The following is a 17,044-nucleotide window of genomic DNA, read 5'->3' as shown; positions in this document are numbered from 1 at the left end:
TACAAAATCAAATAGGGGTAATACAGGAGTAGGTTTAATAATGAATAAAAAAAAATAGGAGTGCGGGTAAGCTACTACAAACAGCATAGTGAACGCATTATTGTGGCCAAGATAGACACGAAGCCGACGCCTACTACAGTAGTACAAGTTTATATGCCAACTAGCTCTGCAGATGATGAAGAAATTGATGAAATGTATGATGAGATAAAAGAAATTATTCAGGTAGTGAAGGGAGACTTAAGTTTAATACTCATGGGTGACTGGAATTCGAAAGTAGGAAAAGGGAGAGAAGGAAACATAGTGGGTGAATATGGAGTGGGGAAGAGAAATGAAAGAGGAAGCCGTCTGGTAGTATTTTGCGCGGAGCATAACTTAATCATAGCTAACACTTGGTTCAAGAATCATAAAAGAAGGTTGTATACATGGATGAATCCTGCAGATACTAGAAGGTATCAGATAGATTATATAATGGTAAGACAGAGATTTAGGAACCAGGTTTTAAATTGTAAGAATTTCCAGGGGCAGATGTGGACTCTGACCACAATCTATTGGTTATGAACTGTAGATCAAAACTGAAGAAACTGCAATAAGGTGGGAATTTAAGGAGATGGGACCTGGATAAACTGACTAAACCAGAGGTTGTACAGAGTTTCAGGGAGAGCATAAGGGAACAATAGACAGGAATGGGGGAAAGAAATACAGTAGAAGAAGAATGGGTAGCTCTGAGGGATGAAGTAGTGAAGGCAGCAGAGGATCAAGTAGGTAAAAAGACGAGGGCTAGTAGAAATCCTTGGGTGACAGAAGAAATATTGAATTTAATTGTTGAAAGGAGAAAATATAAAAATGCATTAAATGAAGCAGGCAAAAAGGAATACAAACGTCTCAAAAATGAGACCGACAGGAAGTGCAAAATGGCTAAGTAGGGATGGCTAGAGGACAAATGTAAGGATGGTTCAAATGGCTCTGAGCACTATGGGACTCAACTGCTGTGGTCATAAGCCCCCTAGAACTTAGAACTACTTAAACCTAACTAATCTAAGGACAGCACACAACACCCAGCCATCACGAGGCAGAGAAAATCCCTGACACCGCCGGGAATCGAACCCGGGAACCCGGGCGTGGGAAGCGAGAACGCTACCGCACGACCACGAGATGCGGGCTAAATGTAAGGATGTAGAGGCTTATCTCACTAGGGGTAAGATAGACACTGCCTACAGGAAAATTAAAGAGACGTTTGGAGAAAAGAGAGCCACTTGTATGAATATCAAGAGCGTTGATGGAAACCCAATTCTAAGCAAAGAAGGGAAAGAAGAAAGGTGGAAGGAGTATATAGAGGGTCTATACAAGGGCGATGTACTTGAGGACAATATTATGGAAATGGAAGAGGATGTAGATGAAGATGAAATGGGAGATACGATACTGCGTGAAGAGTTTGACAGAGCACTGAAAGACCTGAGTCGAAACAAGGCCCTGGGAGTAGACAACATTCCATTGGAACTACTGACAGCCTTGGGAGAGCCAGTCCTGACAAAACTCTACCATCTGGTGAACAAGATATATGAGACAGGCGAAATACCCTCAGACTTCAAGAAGAATATAATAATTCCAATCCCAAAGAAAGCAGGTGTTGACAGATGTGAAAATTACCGAACTATCAGTTTAATAAGTCACAGCTGCAAAACACTAACGCGTATTCTTTACAGACGAATGGAAAAACTGGTAGAAGCCGACCTCGGCGAAGATCAGTTTGGATTCCGCAGAAATGTTGGAACACGTGAGGCAATACTGACCCTACGACTTATCTTAGAAATTACATTAAGGAAAGGCAAACCCACATTTCTAGCATTTGTAGACTTAGAGAAAGCTTTTGACAATGTTGACTGGAATACTCTCTTTCAAAATTCTAAAGGTGGTAGTGGTAAAATGCAGGGAGCGAAAGGCTATTTTCAATTTGTACGGAAACCAGATGGCAGTTATAAGAGTCGAGGGGCATGAAAGGGAAGCAGCGGTTGGGAAGGGAGTGAGACAGGGTTGTAGCTTGTCCCCAATGTTATTCAATCTGTATATTGAGCAAGCAGTGAAGGAAACAAAAGAAAAATTCAGAGTAGGTATTAAAATCCATGGAGAAGAAATAAAAACTTTGAGGTTCACCGATGACATTGTAATTCCGTCAGAGACAGCAAAGGAATTGGAAGAGCAGTTGAACGGAATGGACAGTGTCTTGAAAGGAGGATATAAGATGAACATCTACAAAAGCAAAACGAGGATAATGGAATGTAGTGAATTAAGTCGAGTGATGCTGAGGGAATTAGATTAGGAAATGAGACACTTAAAGTAGTAAAGGAGTTTTGCTATTTGGGGAGCAAAATAACTGATGATGGTCGAAGTAGAGAGGACATAAAATCTAGACTGGCAATGGCAAGGAAAGCGTTTCTGAAGAAGAGAAATTTGTTAACATCAAGTATAGATTTAAGTGTCAGGAAGTCGTTTCTGAAAGTATTTGTATGGAGTGTAGCCATGTATGGAAGTGAAACATGGACGATAAATAGATTGGACAAGAAGAGAATAGAAGCTTTCGAAATGTGGTGCTACAGAAAAATGCTGAAGATTAGATGGGTAGATCATATAACTAATGAGGAGGTATTGAATAGAATTGGGGAGAAGAGGAGTTCGTAGCACAACTTGACAAGAAGAAGGGACCTGTTGGTAGGACATGTTCTGAGGCATCAAGGGATCACAAATTTAGCATTGGAGGGCAGCGTGGAGGGTAAAAATCATAGAGGGAGACCAAGAGATGAATACACTAAGCAGATTCAGAAGCATGTAGGTTGCAGTAAGTACTGGGAGATGAAGAAGCTTGCACAGGATAGGGTAGCATGGAGAGCTGCATCAAACCAGTCTCAGGACTGAAGGCCATAACAACAACATTGCAATTTACTACGATTTTGAATTTTGAGTTTGATTTTACTGGAATCCCATTTTTCTTTCGTATGTTAATAAATTAGTAAGTATTAGATTCCTGATTCAGTTACTGATTAACATCCAAATAATAGTGTTAACTGGAAATTTGTTTGCTTGTTCATTTTTTATGGAATTTGGAACTTGTTTTGGGAAAATCTTTGGGAATTTTGGAGCTAATTTTTTATTTTCATTTCTCGTCAGAGGAAGTTGCATTACATGCTACATTATTTAATTGAAATGAAACGTCAGCCGGGGTGGCCGAGCAGTTCTAGGCGCTACAGTCTGGAACCGTGCGACCGCTACAGTCGTAAGTTCGAATCCTGCCTCGGGCATGGATGTGTGTGATATCCTTAGGTTAGTTCGGTTTAAGTAGTTCTAAGTTCTAGGGGACTGATGACCTCTGAAGTTAAGTCCCATAGTGCTCAGAGCCATTTTTTTAAATGAAATCGGAGTATCAAACAGGATTCTGAAAACTTGTTCCATTTTAACCGTTTCGTGGTTGATGAGACTACAAAAACTACAGTCTGGAAAAAGTGAAACACCAAGAAAAAGAGATCTGATCACAATGTAATTTATTCCACTCATTAGGGACATGACACTAAACAAATGATTAGCATTACAGACTGGTACACGCACTGTGACTGTGGATATTCAGTAGGGTCATCTCGTGCCACCGGCAGAGCTGCTAGACATCGTGGTACGGAATGAAAGGGCACCTGAATATGCTGTTGGGGAATACGCTGCCACGAAGTTTGTAGGCGCGTCCACAAAGCATCAACTATGGCTGCAGGAGGACCATATCCCAGACATGTTCAGTTGGTAATATGTCAGGCGAACGGCGAACGGGCAGGCCAGGAAAGCAGTAGACCCGTTGCTCCTCGAAGAAGACTTGCACACTCCTTGATGCGTTATCTTGCTGAAATATGGCATATGGAACGTCCTGCAGGTGGGACAGTGCTTCGGACTGTAAAATCTCCCTGATGTGGCGGTAGCCGTTCAGACTGCCCTCAAGATGTAGGAGGCGAGATCGTGAGTTATAGGCAACGTGCCCCAAACCATCGTAGATTGCGTTTCCCCACTATGCCGCTCAACAATACAGTCTGCCCGACTGCGTTCATCACGGCAGCATCAAACGCGTATGCATCCGTCACTGTAGGACATGTTGGAGCGAGATTCGTTGGAAAATATTTTGCCACTCAGCACGCCAGTGTCGACGTTCACGTGTCCATTGCAGTCTGCAGTGTCGGCTGGTTCTAGTCAAGGGAAGCTGACGCAATGGCATGCATATCACCAGTCCAGCCCGCAACAGACATTGAATATCTGAAGAACCATGTGGACTCTCTTCCTCGTCGTATTGAGGCCATTACCAAAGCCAGCAGCCGTGATATGCGGTATTTTAGTGATGTGTGGCGGCGGTAAGGTATGTATGAAATCGGAGGACTAATCAGATAGGTTGATGGTTAAGGCAAATGTTCGCTACTCACGAAAAGCAGGAAATATTTCAGGGGTTGGTCTGGAACAAATATTTATTTTTAGTTCAAAAAATGGTTCAAATGGCTCTGAGCACTATGGGACTTAACAGCTATGGTCATCAGTCCCCTAGAACTTAGAACTACTTAAACCTAACTAACCTAAGGACAACACACAACACCCAGTCATCACGAGGCAGAGAAAATCCCTGACCCCGCCGGGAATCGAACCCGGGACCCCGTGCTCGGGAAGCGAGAACGCTACCGCGAGACCACGAGCTGCGGACTATTTTTAGTTACAAGTTCATTTAATACATGTTATGTCTCCATACTCGTCGTCAAATATGGGGTGTCTAGGAAACCTGCTTACTCGGAATGCTAGACAAATGGCTCTGAGCACTATGCGACTTAACTTTTGAGGTCATTAGTCGCCTAGAACTTAGAACTAATTAAACCTAACTAACCTAAGGACATCACACACATCCATGCCCGAGGCAGGATTCGAACCTGCGACCGTAGCGGTCACGCGGTTCCAGACTGAAGCGCCTTTAACCGCACGGCCACACCGGCTGGCTAATGCTAGACAACATTCAAACAAATCGTGTTAATGAGTTTTATTACAAAAGGAAAAGATTGCAATACTTAACTTTATCAGTTACACAGATGTGTGGCGCGCAAAGGGCGACATACGATACATTACATCTTCTTCAGTTTAAACAATTCCAAGTCTGTGCTACATGGAATGTACAAGCAAAGTGACGAGCGTTGACGCTTCTATCTAAGTCAGTTGTCTTTAAGCTGCTATTGAACTGGTGTATCTCCAGTCGTTCGTGGCTCTTACGTCCTCTTCACATAGGGGCCGCTGCTGTGGCGTTGTCGTCCTGGAGAGGGGTCGGTCAGCCTGCGACTGGCTGACGTCTTCTCACAGCATTCCCTTCTCTATAGTTCCCAACTGGCGTACCGGCGCTTGACGTTACGCCATAACAATACATTTCATTACGGCCCTACTACAAGAAAACACCAGATACCGGTTGTTAAAGCCATCAAACACCAGCTCAATCTAGAGAAGTACCTGTGTTTATTGACACTACACAAACTGCAGACAAATATATAAAATGTAAAATATAGATAGTCACAGTAGCGGCGGTATCCATGTGCTAATGTGCTACAGCACTCTATATACACTCCTGGAAATTGAAATAAGAACACCGTGAATTCATTGTCCCAGGAAGGGGAAATTTTATTGACACATTCCTCGGGTCAGATACATCACATGATCACACTGACAGAACCACAGGCACATAGACACAGGCAACAGAGCATGCACAATGTCGGCACTAGTACAGTGTATATCCACCTTTCGCAGCAATGCAGGCTGCTATTCTCCCATGGAGACGATCGTAGAGATGCTGGATGTAGTCCTGTGGAACGGCTTGCCATGCCATTTCCACCTGGCGCCTCAGTTGGACCAGCGTTCGTGCTGGACGTGCAGACCGCGTGAGACGACGCTTCATCCAGTCCCAAACATGCTCAATGGGGGACAGATCCGGAGATCTTGCTGGCCAGGGTAGTTGACTTACACCTTCTAGAGCACGTTGGGTGGCACGGGATACATGCGGACGTGCATTGTCCTGTTGGAACAGCAAGTTCCCTTGCCGGTCTAGGAATGGTAGAACGATGGGTTCGATGACGGTTTGGATGTACCGTGCACTATTCAGTGTACCCTCGACGATCACCAGTGGTGTACGGCCAGTGTACGAGATCGCTCCCCACACCATGATGCCGGGTGTTGGCCCTGTGTGCCTCTGTCGTATGCAGACCTGATTGTGGCGCTCACCTGCACGGCGCCAAACACGCATACGACAATCATTGGCACCAAGGCAGAAGCGACTCTCATCGCTGAAGACGACACGTCTCCATTCGTCCCTCCATTCACGCCTGTCGCGACACCACTGGAGGCGGGCTGCACGATGTTGGGGCGTGAGCGGAAGACAGCCTAACGGTGTGCGGGACCGTAGCCCAGCTTCATGGAGACGGTTGCGAATGGTCCTCGCCGATACCCCAGGAGCAACAGTGTCCCTAATTTGCTGGGAAGTGGCGGTGCGGTCCCCTACGGCACTGCGTAGGATCCTACGGTCTTGGCGTGCATCCGTGCGTCGCTGCGGTCCGGTCCCAGGTCGACGGGCACGTGCACCTTCCGCCGACCACTGGCGACAACATCGATGTACTGTGGAGACCTCACGCCCCACGTGTTGAGCAATTCGGCGGTACGTCCACCCGGCCTCCCGCATGCCCACTATACGCCCTCGCTCAAAGTCCGTCAACTGCACATACGGTTCACGTCCACGCTGTCGCGGCATGCTACCAGTGTTAAAGACTGCGATGGAGCTCCGTATGCCACGCAAACTGGCTGACACTGACGGCGGCGGTGCACAAATGCTGCGCAGCTAGCGCCATTCGACGGCCAACACCGCGGTTCCTGGTGTGTCCGCTGTGCCGTGCGTGTGATCATTGCTTGTACAGCCCTCTCGCAGTGTCCGGAGCAAGTATGGTGGGTCTGACACACCGGTGTCAATGTGTTCTTTTTTCCATTTCCAGGAGTGTATATACAAGGTGTACAACTTTGCTTCTTCCTTTTTTCTCCAACATCTGAGACTTTAATGTAAAAAATTGGTTACACATGTATCATTCAAAGTATTTTCCATCGATGGTCACTAATTTCTCCCATCTTTCGGGCAGTGTACGAATCTCGCGTGAAGAAATTGTTCATCTTTTGAAGCGATCCACAAATCGATCCAATTTGTGACTTCTTCATGAGATCGGAAGTGTAGGTCAGCCGGGCCATGCGCCATTGATCTAAACAGGTGATAGTCAGAGGGAGCAATGTCTGGAGAATACGGCGGGTGGGGTAGGACTTCCAATTTTAACGTTTCCAAGTACGTTTTGACTTCTTTTGCAACGTGGAGTCGAGCGTTGTCGTGCTGAAAAATCACTTTATCGTGCCTCTCGCTGTATTGCGGCCGTTTGTCTTTTAATGCTCTGCTCAGACGCATTAATTGCGCTCGATAACGAGCATCTGTGATTGTTTCACTTGCTTTTAACAACTCAAAATACACGACGCCGAGCTGGTCCCTCCAACTGCAGAGCATGATCTTGGAGCCGTGAATATTCGGTTTGGCCGTCGACGTGGAAGCATGGCCGGGATACCCCCATGATTTTTTCCGTTTAGGGTTATCGTAATGAATCCATTTTTTGTCCCCTATCACAATGCGATGCAGAAATCCCTTCCGTTTTTGCCTCTGAAGCAACTGTTCACAAACACACAAACGCCGTTCAACGTCTCTTTGTTTCAGCTCACACGGGGCCCAAGTTCCTTCTTTCTGAATCACGCCGATAGCCTTGAGACGTTTTGAAGTAGCTTGCTGTCTCATTCCCACTAATGGTGCCAATTCTTCTTGAGTTTGACGCGAGTCTTCACTCAGCAATGTCTCTAATCGTGCATCTTCGAAAACATCCTCTCTTCCACCACTATGCCGATCTACGACGTTAAAAGCACCGTTCTTGAAGCGTTGAAACCACTCACGACACGTTCCTTCACTATTAGCGCCCTTACCATACGTACTTGAGAGCATTCGATGAGACTGAGTCGCTGTTTTCTTCATATTGAAACAAGACAGTAACACCTCCTGCAAATGAAGAGAATTAGGCTCGTAAACTGACATTTTCAATCAGGAACAACTTTATGATGCAGACACAAATCGACTAATGTTTGAATGATGTTATGTTGAATAAGGTCCAAGCTAACTGTCTGACGTCTGCGACCTGTTTCTGTCGACCGCTATCCTATCGGCAAACGGCGGAAGCAAAGTTGTACACCTTGTAGACAAAAATTATACCATTTCTCTTTGAATGCGAGGCGGAGATCGCACAAAAATTAATCCAATTCTCAACGAATGCATGCTGGTATGCAAATAAAATGGACGGAAACATGTTTTGTAGCTCTCTCTCCGCAATAACTAGAGACCAGTGTCGAGTGCTCAAATGACGGTCAGCCACGCTACGATCAACTCGTACAAGGGACACAAGTGTCTGGTTTCGGCTGCGCGTGCGCTGAAGTGACGTCATCCCTGCCGGCACTAAGCGTGCTACATTGCTCACAAGCACCAGGTCAATATTTTTCTTTGAGCATTGCATGCAAAGAATTGTGCAGAGTATGAGGGATTTTAGAGCAGCAGTTGTTATAACGGCGCTGTTCTGAGTGGCATAGCACGAAGACTGGCGATTCATCAGCTTCTGTTTGAATCCATTTGATACCTACATATTTTTCATTGTATTTCTCTCAATATTAAACTATTAATTATAAACTGTAACTCTTTGACCGTTACAGAAGTGTTCCCTACATTCTATGCGCAGAGCTCCTTTGTTTGTGGCTGTACTGCTCGCCTAATGCTGCTACTTGTGCTGACAGACGGCATTCTGGCCACTACGAAACAATTTGTTGTTGTTGTTGTTATTATCACACAATTTTAAGAAAACTGTTTAGCGAAAAAATTTGATTTTTGCACATTTTACAGTTCCGTATCGTCGCTCGACTGAATTCCTTTTCTTTAATCGTCATAGTTAACTGTGCTGCATCAAATGGAATAAAGCACAGCACGAAATTTTAAACAGTTTGTAGAGGTAAAAACGCAGTACGAAAACTTTGTGAGTATTTGATTTTCGCCCATACACTGCTGTGTATGAAATGTACATAAGATATCGAAATTTTATTTAAAACTAAGAGCAGGACAATGTCTCATCGGTTTTTATATATTTCAGACGGTCTTGCGCATGCGCCCATTCCTAACCCTTCGCATTGGGATCATAACAATCACCATATTTTATAAACAACTCAAGATATCGAAACGAAGTATTTTGCAAATGAAAGCAAGAGACACATATATTTCATGATAAATGCTCAAAACATATTTACTCGTCGAGATATGGAAATAACTCGTCCGCAGCAATGACAGGGCCGGTAGAACAGGACGCCAATAGCACTTCGTTCTCTAAGCGTAGAATATGATAGCTTTTTGAGCGGTAGTACATGAATCAGTTCCGTAACGTACTTGTTAAGTCCATCAACTGGCAAGCAAAGCTATAGTTTATGTTTTAGAGTGAAACATTATGACTCCTTACATAGCGATAACGGTGTTGGTTTTACAGGCAACCCGCCTGTGTAAGTCGCTAGCGCACGCTTGTGTGGTTTTATTCGACTCAGAAGTAGCCCGTTCGAATCTTGGTCATGGAATAGGGTTATATTTATAGGCTCTTATACAATCTCTCAATTTGTTATCTCAGTGTCATTTGTAACGATAATTGTTATGCGACTTCGTGAACTTGTACTTTCAGTAATATGTGGGAACCCTTTATGTGCCTTCAGTAATTAGCGTCGTGCGTATCTAAAAAGTTTGTAATTGGAAGCCTAATTGCTATTTAGAATTTGACTTGACGATACGTTGATTTATATTAGATTGTTTAGCGTTTTTTTATCCAAGCCAGTAATCTTCCGCATCTTCCCTTCTACGACTCTCTAAAGTAATAGTTAAACACGTTTGCAACAGCTGACACAACGCACATTGTGAGCACAAATATGCATGTGTTCCATTTCAGCATACCAGTTAAGTTCGTCACTGTACGAGTCTATGAGACGAAGGATAACACAGATAAATGTTTTCAGTTTCTGGACATGGTTTCCTCATAAAATTCATGTTAAGGTTAAACATTGTCAAGGAATCAGTTCAGTGCATTCAGATAATGACGTACACAAGTCAGATTATAGTCTAAATTATATGACTTTAAATGATTTTCCTGTTAGAATGAAATTAATTGCAATATTTTTAAGGACAGTAATTTACAAGCATTACCCTAAATACAAGATTCAGTCAGTCACTTTCATTGTACACTTGCATCGTTTTGTGGCATACGTTTGTCCAAAATGTTCCAGTAGCCAGGTTCTTTCATGATACCAGGTGCATTAACTGCCCACATCTTTGACGGAGAAACATCCCCATACAATAGTGTCCTCTTCTCCATGCTTCATGAGTGGAATCTGTTAGCGTGGATCACATCTTTCAACCTGTAGGACGACGAAGGTACATAGTCTCATGAGTAGTTGTCAAATTAAATTTCCTTGTGTTTCTCCATTAGCCTTTGGGCCAATATATAACAGTCCATTTGCAACGATCCTCAGCAGAGGCAGTTCTCTTCTTCCTACTTGCTTAAACACGAAAAATTTTCTTGCAAGGACTGCAGTCTGTCAAGCTCTGATCGCGAATTCAACACTTTCTTTGTAGTTTATTGCTCGTATGACCAGAGATTCTGTAACTTCCATTGTAAAAAGACCCCACCTGTCTAGGTACTTCTAAAGCACAGCCTCTGTTTTACCTTATTTCAAAGAATGTCTGTCTCATTAAATTCTGTGGAATTTTCTTTATGTTTTAACTTTTCTGGAAAAGATAACCATTCACTATTATGAAAATGAGTCCTTAAACCGTTATTAAAAACACTGTTAAAACAGTTGATATAGTCTCCACTGGTTACTGGTGAACTGTAATCATAATTTCATTAATTTTCGGCAGTCGAAATGTTTGATTAGTAATAGAGCTCACATTCGTTGGTCACATTTGGTTCTAACAATGTCCCCGGTTCGATTCCCGGCGGGGTCAGGGATTTTCACCTGCCTCGAGAGGACTGGTTGTTGTGTGCTGTCCTCATCATTTCATCATCATTCATGAAAGGTTGGGAATTTGTACGGGCGCTGATAACCGCTCAGTTGAACGCCCCACAAACCAAACATCATCGTCATCGTCTAACAATGACCACATGGAGTATCGAATACGACCACTGTTAAGTAATTATTATGAGCATGTACTGTTAACGACTAGGAAAGTACTGAATAATCCTAGTTCAAGTTTCAAGACGCTTTCGGAATTTACTATCGATTATAGTCGCAATGATTTCTAGTCTTTATACACACACACTGTTGAAATCCGAATTGTACCTGTCATACAGTGGCGAGGCGTGTGGTATGTGTAACTGTAATCGCTTTTAAAATTGTTAAAAGTAACGGTATTTTTATTGTAATTATTATTATTGTCATTGTTTTTATAATTATGTTATTTTTTACGATTATCCGTTATTGCGTCGCGTCACGCCCTAGTATTACACTGAGTAATGTCGTATGCTGTCTATTAAAGTACAGGGCCCAACCTCGCAAAGATTAGGCCTATTGAGCGATACCAGACACTCGGAAAATACCTGTTATTCCACCTGCCTGAATAAGGATGTTATTAAAAGTTTCGATACGCACAGTTTGATTTATATCTGAGGTTAATTCTGCAATCCTTCTTGTCGAAAACTTAAATCACGGAATCGTTGAATGACACTTGCTTCCTCACGGATTTGAGCAGTTGTTTTTATTGGGTAACAAAGCAATGTGAGAAAATCATGTTAGCAACTGTTTATTTCGAAGGTAAGTCTTGATCCAAGGCCGAAAATGGTGTTTCCGCCGAAGTATTGGTTGGAGGAATGATTACATTTAATTTCATCAGATTTGATGCTTCAGGTACAGCTTCACTGAGCCACAGGATGTGAGATATTGACTTTGCCTAAATACAAAACACATGGCCAACACTACAGTTTTTATGTCTCTTTACAGCCACATAACCATTTGTAGGAGGAGTACCATGATTCTTGAAAATGTGTGACGTAATTTTTAGTTAGTATATTTAAATGCGGAAGATTCGGTGTGGGCTGTCCATGTTCGATCAAGTCGCTTCTCCCCTCAAACTAAGTCTTCCAAATGGATGTTTCAACGGACATTCCAGCACATATTTATTTGACTGAATTTTCTCATTTTTGACATGTTTAGTACGTCCATATTGCTTCAGTCGTTACGCAGAAAATAATTTAAAATCTTTAAAAAATACACCTGTTCACTAAAACTACAATGAATAAATAATAATATGTACTCGAACAGTATGAAACACTGAAATGTATATCCTTTCATCTCTGTAGCGTGCTAAACCACGTGTCTTTTAGACGAGCTCGAGAATCGTAGGCGCTACACGATTATCAGCCGGCATACAGCTGCACAGCCCGCTTCCTCTTTCTTTACCGAAAGTGAAACCAGAGGAGGACGTTACAGTGGGATGGGCGCTCAGCGTTAATCGCTGCTGCTGGGAAGTTACGGGAGTGTAGCGTGTAGCTGACCAGCCCCTGTTGCCTTCCAAGCTGGCGCCTGTCATACTGACAGGTGTTAATGTCTTAAATGCCCCGGGTTAATAGTGCATTTTACGAATATGAAGTATGTGTGCAACTGCAATTGTAGAAAAAATATTTTACAGGAATGTTTAAATGCGTCTTATCTGTAACTGTAATTGGCAATTACAGCAGTTACTAGCTCACAGCTATCAGTAGCCGGCACGGTAGCTCGGCGTGTTCGGTCATGGTGCTGCTCGCCCTCTGTAATAAAAAAAACTGAGTAAAGGAATTAATGATCAGCTTCAAGGGATGTCTTGTGGCGTCCGTCCAGACAAAACGCAACGAACAATACCGAACAAAAAAAAAAAAAAAAGTGGTTACGGTCTTGCCTCCTATGCAGCGGGCCCAGGTCCGATTCCTGGCGGGGTTGGAGGATTTTCTCCGCTCATGGACTGGGTATTGCGTCGTCCTCATCATCATTTCATCCTCATCATCGGCGTCGAGTCACCCAATGTGACGTCGACTGAAATAAAACTTGCACTCCGCTGCCGAACTTCCCCTGTTGGGGATTCCCAGCCAACAATGACACACGCTCATTTCCATTTTCCAGTGACAATTCTTCGAGTTATTTGTAATAATCAATGTAAAATGCAATTCTGGCGCCACTTCACGTTCGCGTGACAGCTCTGCTCAATATGTAGGCATGCCCAGTGTCGTAATGCTACTATCTTTGCACTCCACGACACTAAATGACAGCATGCGTCGTACATTTTTGCTGTTCTTGGGTGAATCTACCGCATACCGAATCTGTCGCTAGATGTGATTTCTTCCCCAATAGTCTCTGAACAACGGAATAATTACCAATGAACCATCTACTTGCAAGTGATTTTGATTATAGAAATGAATACGTTGCTTTAAAAAAAACAAAGAAGTCTTCGACATTTTTAATTAAGAGAGTAGCTATGTATAAATGACTGTAACGTACTTCATTCAGGCATAAACTATAGCATTTTTTTAAAGAATGCTTCCGAATAGATACCAAATCTAAAATGTTTGAAGTACCCCAGAGACAGTACGTGCGACTAGAAAAAATTCTCTACTTGAATAACTCCTTTTGTATTCTGTAAACTGTTGTTTTAAGTCATAAACTGTTCAGTGCGAACGTCTGTGAGCAACAGAAGAACTACCAGTTAACCATATATTCCAAATTTCTAAATCTATGCTAAATTTGCTTAGCTGTGAATAATACTTCGAAGTGGACGTCTCCCTGCCAAAATGGACAGAAAAGAAGCCGCAGTTTCTCCGAGACAGATCGCAATCAGCTGAAGTTTGGATGAAGGAGTCCAGCTGGTTTCGGAACTGTGGAAGTGGATTTCTGGTTGTATAATTCGCATTACAATAGAGCGGAACATACCGGATACGTGGTCGGAGCTTCTGTTTCAGATCAAATTTTGTGTAATTGCTGATGTGCCGTCCTAGGCGAAAGTAAGCTTTTCTAAATGAAGATGAGAAATTCTGTAAGGTTTTCGATAGATAAATGGTTACGTTGCTGGATGAAAAACGAATTTGCTATCTAATTTATACTTCGGCTATTAGTTCAATGTTTATGTCGCTAAGTATCTGTTGCCTGTAGTCATTCTGTAATGATATACAAATTCCTCACCATATGAATTCTTGCGCGAACTTGAAGTTCTTTTATGTAGAAACAACACTTGATTTCCAAGACGCAAGAAGTAAAAGACAAACTAAACTCTTTCCTTGCAATTACGGTCCTGAATTGATTCTAGTTGTGCCAAGCCAATATCTAAATACTCTGTTCCAAGTTAATGTGAGTTCACAAACACCGATGCGCCTCTTCTGTTGCATGCGATCTCTTTTTATGTTTTCAGTTCACGGGAATCCCCCTGTACGTGAACGCGCGTCTCATGCTGAACGTCATGTTGGAGCCTGTGGAGCTAGTTTCGTGAGTATTAACCAGCCTCCAATTAGTGCATTTCCAGTGTGAACCCGAGCTCCACAATGAAATCTCGGTTTCTTAGGGATGCTCGGGCTGATTTATGTGTGGTCTTTGGTGGCTTTTTACAGAGTAATTGCATGTAGCTAGATTTGTTACTGCCGCGCGGTTTGAGGCGTCATGCCACGGACTGCGCGGCCCCTCCCGCCGGAGGTTCGAGTCCTCCCTCGGGCATGGGTGTGTGCAGTTCTTAGCATAAGTTAGTTTAAGTAGTGTGTAAGTCTAGGGACCAATGACATAAGCAGTTTGGTCCCTTAGGAATTCACAAACTTTTGGACATTTTTTCTTTTTTTGTGACTCCCATTTATCTTTCTACCAGATCGTTATAATTAAAGTCCAGCTACTCACGTAGGTCCAGCGCCGGCCATAATTACCGTATGGCAGCAAAACTTGGTAGATACGCTAATGCGTTAATGCTGAACCGATTTACACTAGAAAAAATTTGTTCCAATTTTGGCCAGCAGGTGCAAATCTGGAACTGTAACGCATCTTCTCGATGTCTCCGTTGTTCATGTTGAACAAATTGTGTAAGTGGGGGTTAATAATGAAATCTACATCGTGCCTTTCTTCAACTGACTAACCTTTTATGCCCACGTCTCATTCCCAGTCCATTACATATGGAACATTTCATATATCTTTCTTGACATATATGTCGGCCTCTGGCACACAGCCAAACTCAATTCAAACTTCGCGTGCAGCGCACACAAAACACAAAAATTAGAAAATAAGTATTCAAGAATGGGTTGTTTGGGATGGGTCGTTCATGCTGACCCAACAGGTCTCTTTATTTGCTGTCATGTGTATATTAAAATAAAAAGCCAACTATAGATTAACGAAGAATTTAATTTATTACATACTATTATATACAGTCATATCACCAACTATTTTACATTTCCTATCAACACCTCTACCACGAACAAAAATAGAAATATTATCATCATGCAATAATTTACAAGATTTCCTTGTCCTAACACACAATGGTTTAGCAATAAAAAAATTTGTCGAAGTTTCTCCAACACCACGAACTTGAGACATAGTGATCATGAACGTCCGGTAACCGAGAACATCACGAGGAGGTACCGGCTCCAAAGACGTAGCTGTAGACTTAGTAGTAGTATCAATACGAATTATTGCAACAGTCAACCAACATTGACCGACTGGATTGTCAGTAACAGAAAAAGTAAAATCAAAACGACCTCCTCAAAAAACAGTCTGTCCTTTTAAGACATCAATCAAAACGGACGAACTGACGTTAATGTTATACTCAGCTTCCACATCCAAAATAGATTTGTAAATAGTAGGCCTCCATCGGAAGACACGATGTACCCTGCGATGAGGCATACTGCCGACTATGCTTCAGCTACCGGAAACATTTACATTTCATATCAACACCTCTACCACGTACAAAAATAGAAATATTATCATCATGCAATAGTTTGCAAGACTTCCTTGTCCTAACACACAAAGGTTTATCAATAAAAAAATTTGTCGAAGTTTCTCGAACACCACGAACTTCAGACATAGTAATCATGAACGTCCGGTAACCGAGAACATCACGAGAAGGTATCTGCTCCAAAGACGTAGCTGTAGACTTGGTAGTAGTATCAATACGAATTATTGCAACAGTCAACCAACACTGACCGACTGGATTTTCAGTAACAGAAAAAGTAAAGTCAAAACGACCTCCTCGAAAAACAGTCTGTCCTTTTAAAACATCAATCAAAACGGACGAACTGACGTTCATGTTATAGTCAGTCTCCACATCCAAAATAGATTTATAAATAGTAGGCCTCCATCGGAAGACACGATGTACCCTGCGACGAGGTATCTTGCCGACTATGCGTCAGCTACGGGAAACACGCTATTTATAGCCACAGCGCGCATGCGCACAAACAAGTTGGCGCATGTCCAAGGTCACGTTTGAAAAATCTGCGTCCGGCGACTTGTTAAAACTAGAGCCGCCGGCCTCTGGCACACAGCCAAACTCAATTCAAACTTCGCGCGCAGCGCACACAAAACACACAATATACAAAATTAGTATTCAAGAATGGTTTGTTTGGGATGGATCATTCATGCTGACCCAACAGGTCTCTTTATTTGCTGTCACGTGTATATTAAAATAAAAAACAATTATAATTTCCCTAAATCGCTCCATGCAAATGCTGGGATGGTTCCTTTGAAAAGGGCATGGCCGATTTCCTTCCCTAAACCGATTAGACCGATGACCTCGCTGTCTGGTCTCTTTCCCCAAACAACCCAACCCCTAACCTGGTCCCTGCCACCCACTAGGGGGCGTTCAAGCATTCATGGTGGGCGGTAGGCAGTTGAATTTTTCAAAACATTTTCATTAGTTTTT

At 42.8% G+C, this 17,044-nt stretch overlaps 1 protein-coding gene across 3 annotated transcripts in view; it reads left to right on the top strand.

Annotated features, from left to right (window-relative positions):
- LOC126198924 (protein croquemort-like) overlaps window positions 1-17,044 on the top strand; it is a 103,498-nt gene that overhangs the window by 61,064 nt on the left and 25,390 nt on the right. For 2 of the 3 annotated variants that reach the window (XM_049935560.1, XM_049935558.1), the window contains exon 8: window positions 14,564-14,637. The exons of the other annotated variant lie outside the window; for it this stretch is intronic. In XM_049935560.1, coding sequence (XP_049791517.1) covers window positions 14,564-14,637 — 74 coding nt within the window. The remainder of the gene's footprint in view (window positions 1-14,563; window positions 14,638-17,044) is intronic. 3 annotated transcript variants of the gene reach the window in all.

The sequence above is a fragment of the Schistocerca nitens genome, chromosome 8 (genome assembly GCF_023898315.1).
Source record: "Schistocerca nitens isolate TAMUIC-IGC-003100 chromosome 8, iqSchNite1.1, whole genome shotgun sequence".
Taxonomy (NCBI): Eukaryota; Metazoa; Arthropoda; class Insecta; order Orthoptera; family Acrididae; genus Schistocerca; species Schistocerca nitens.
This window is presented reverse-complemented; position numbering and strand designations above follow the sequence as displayed.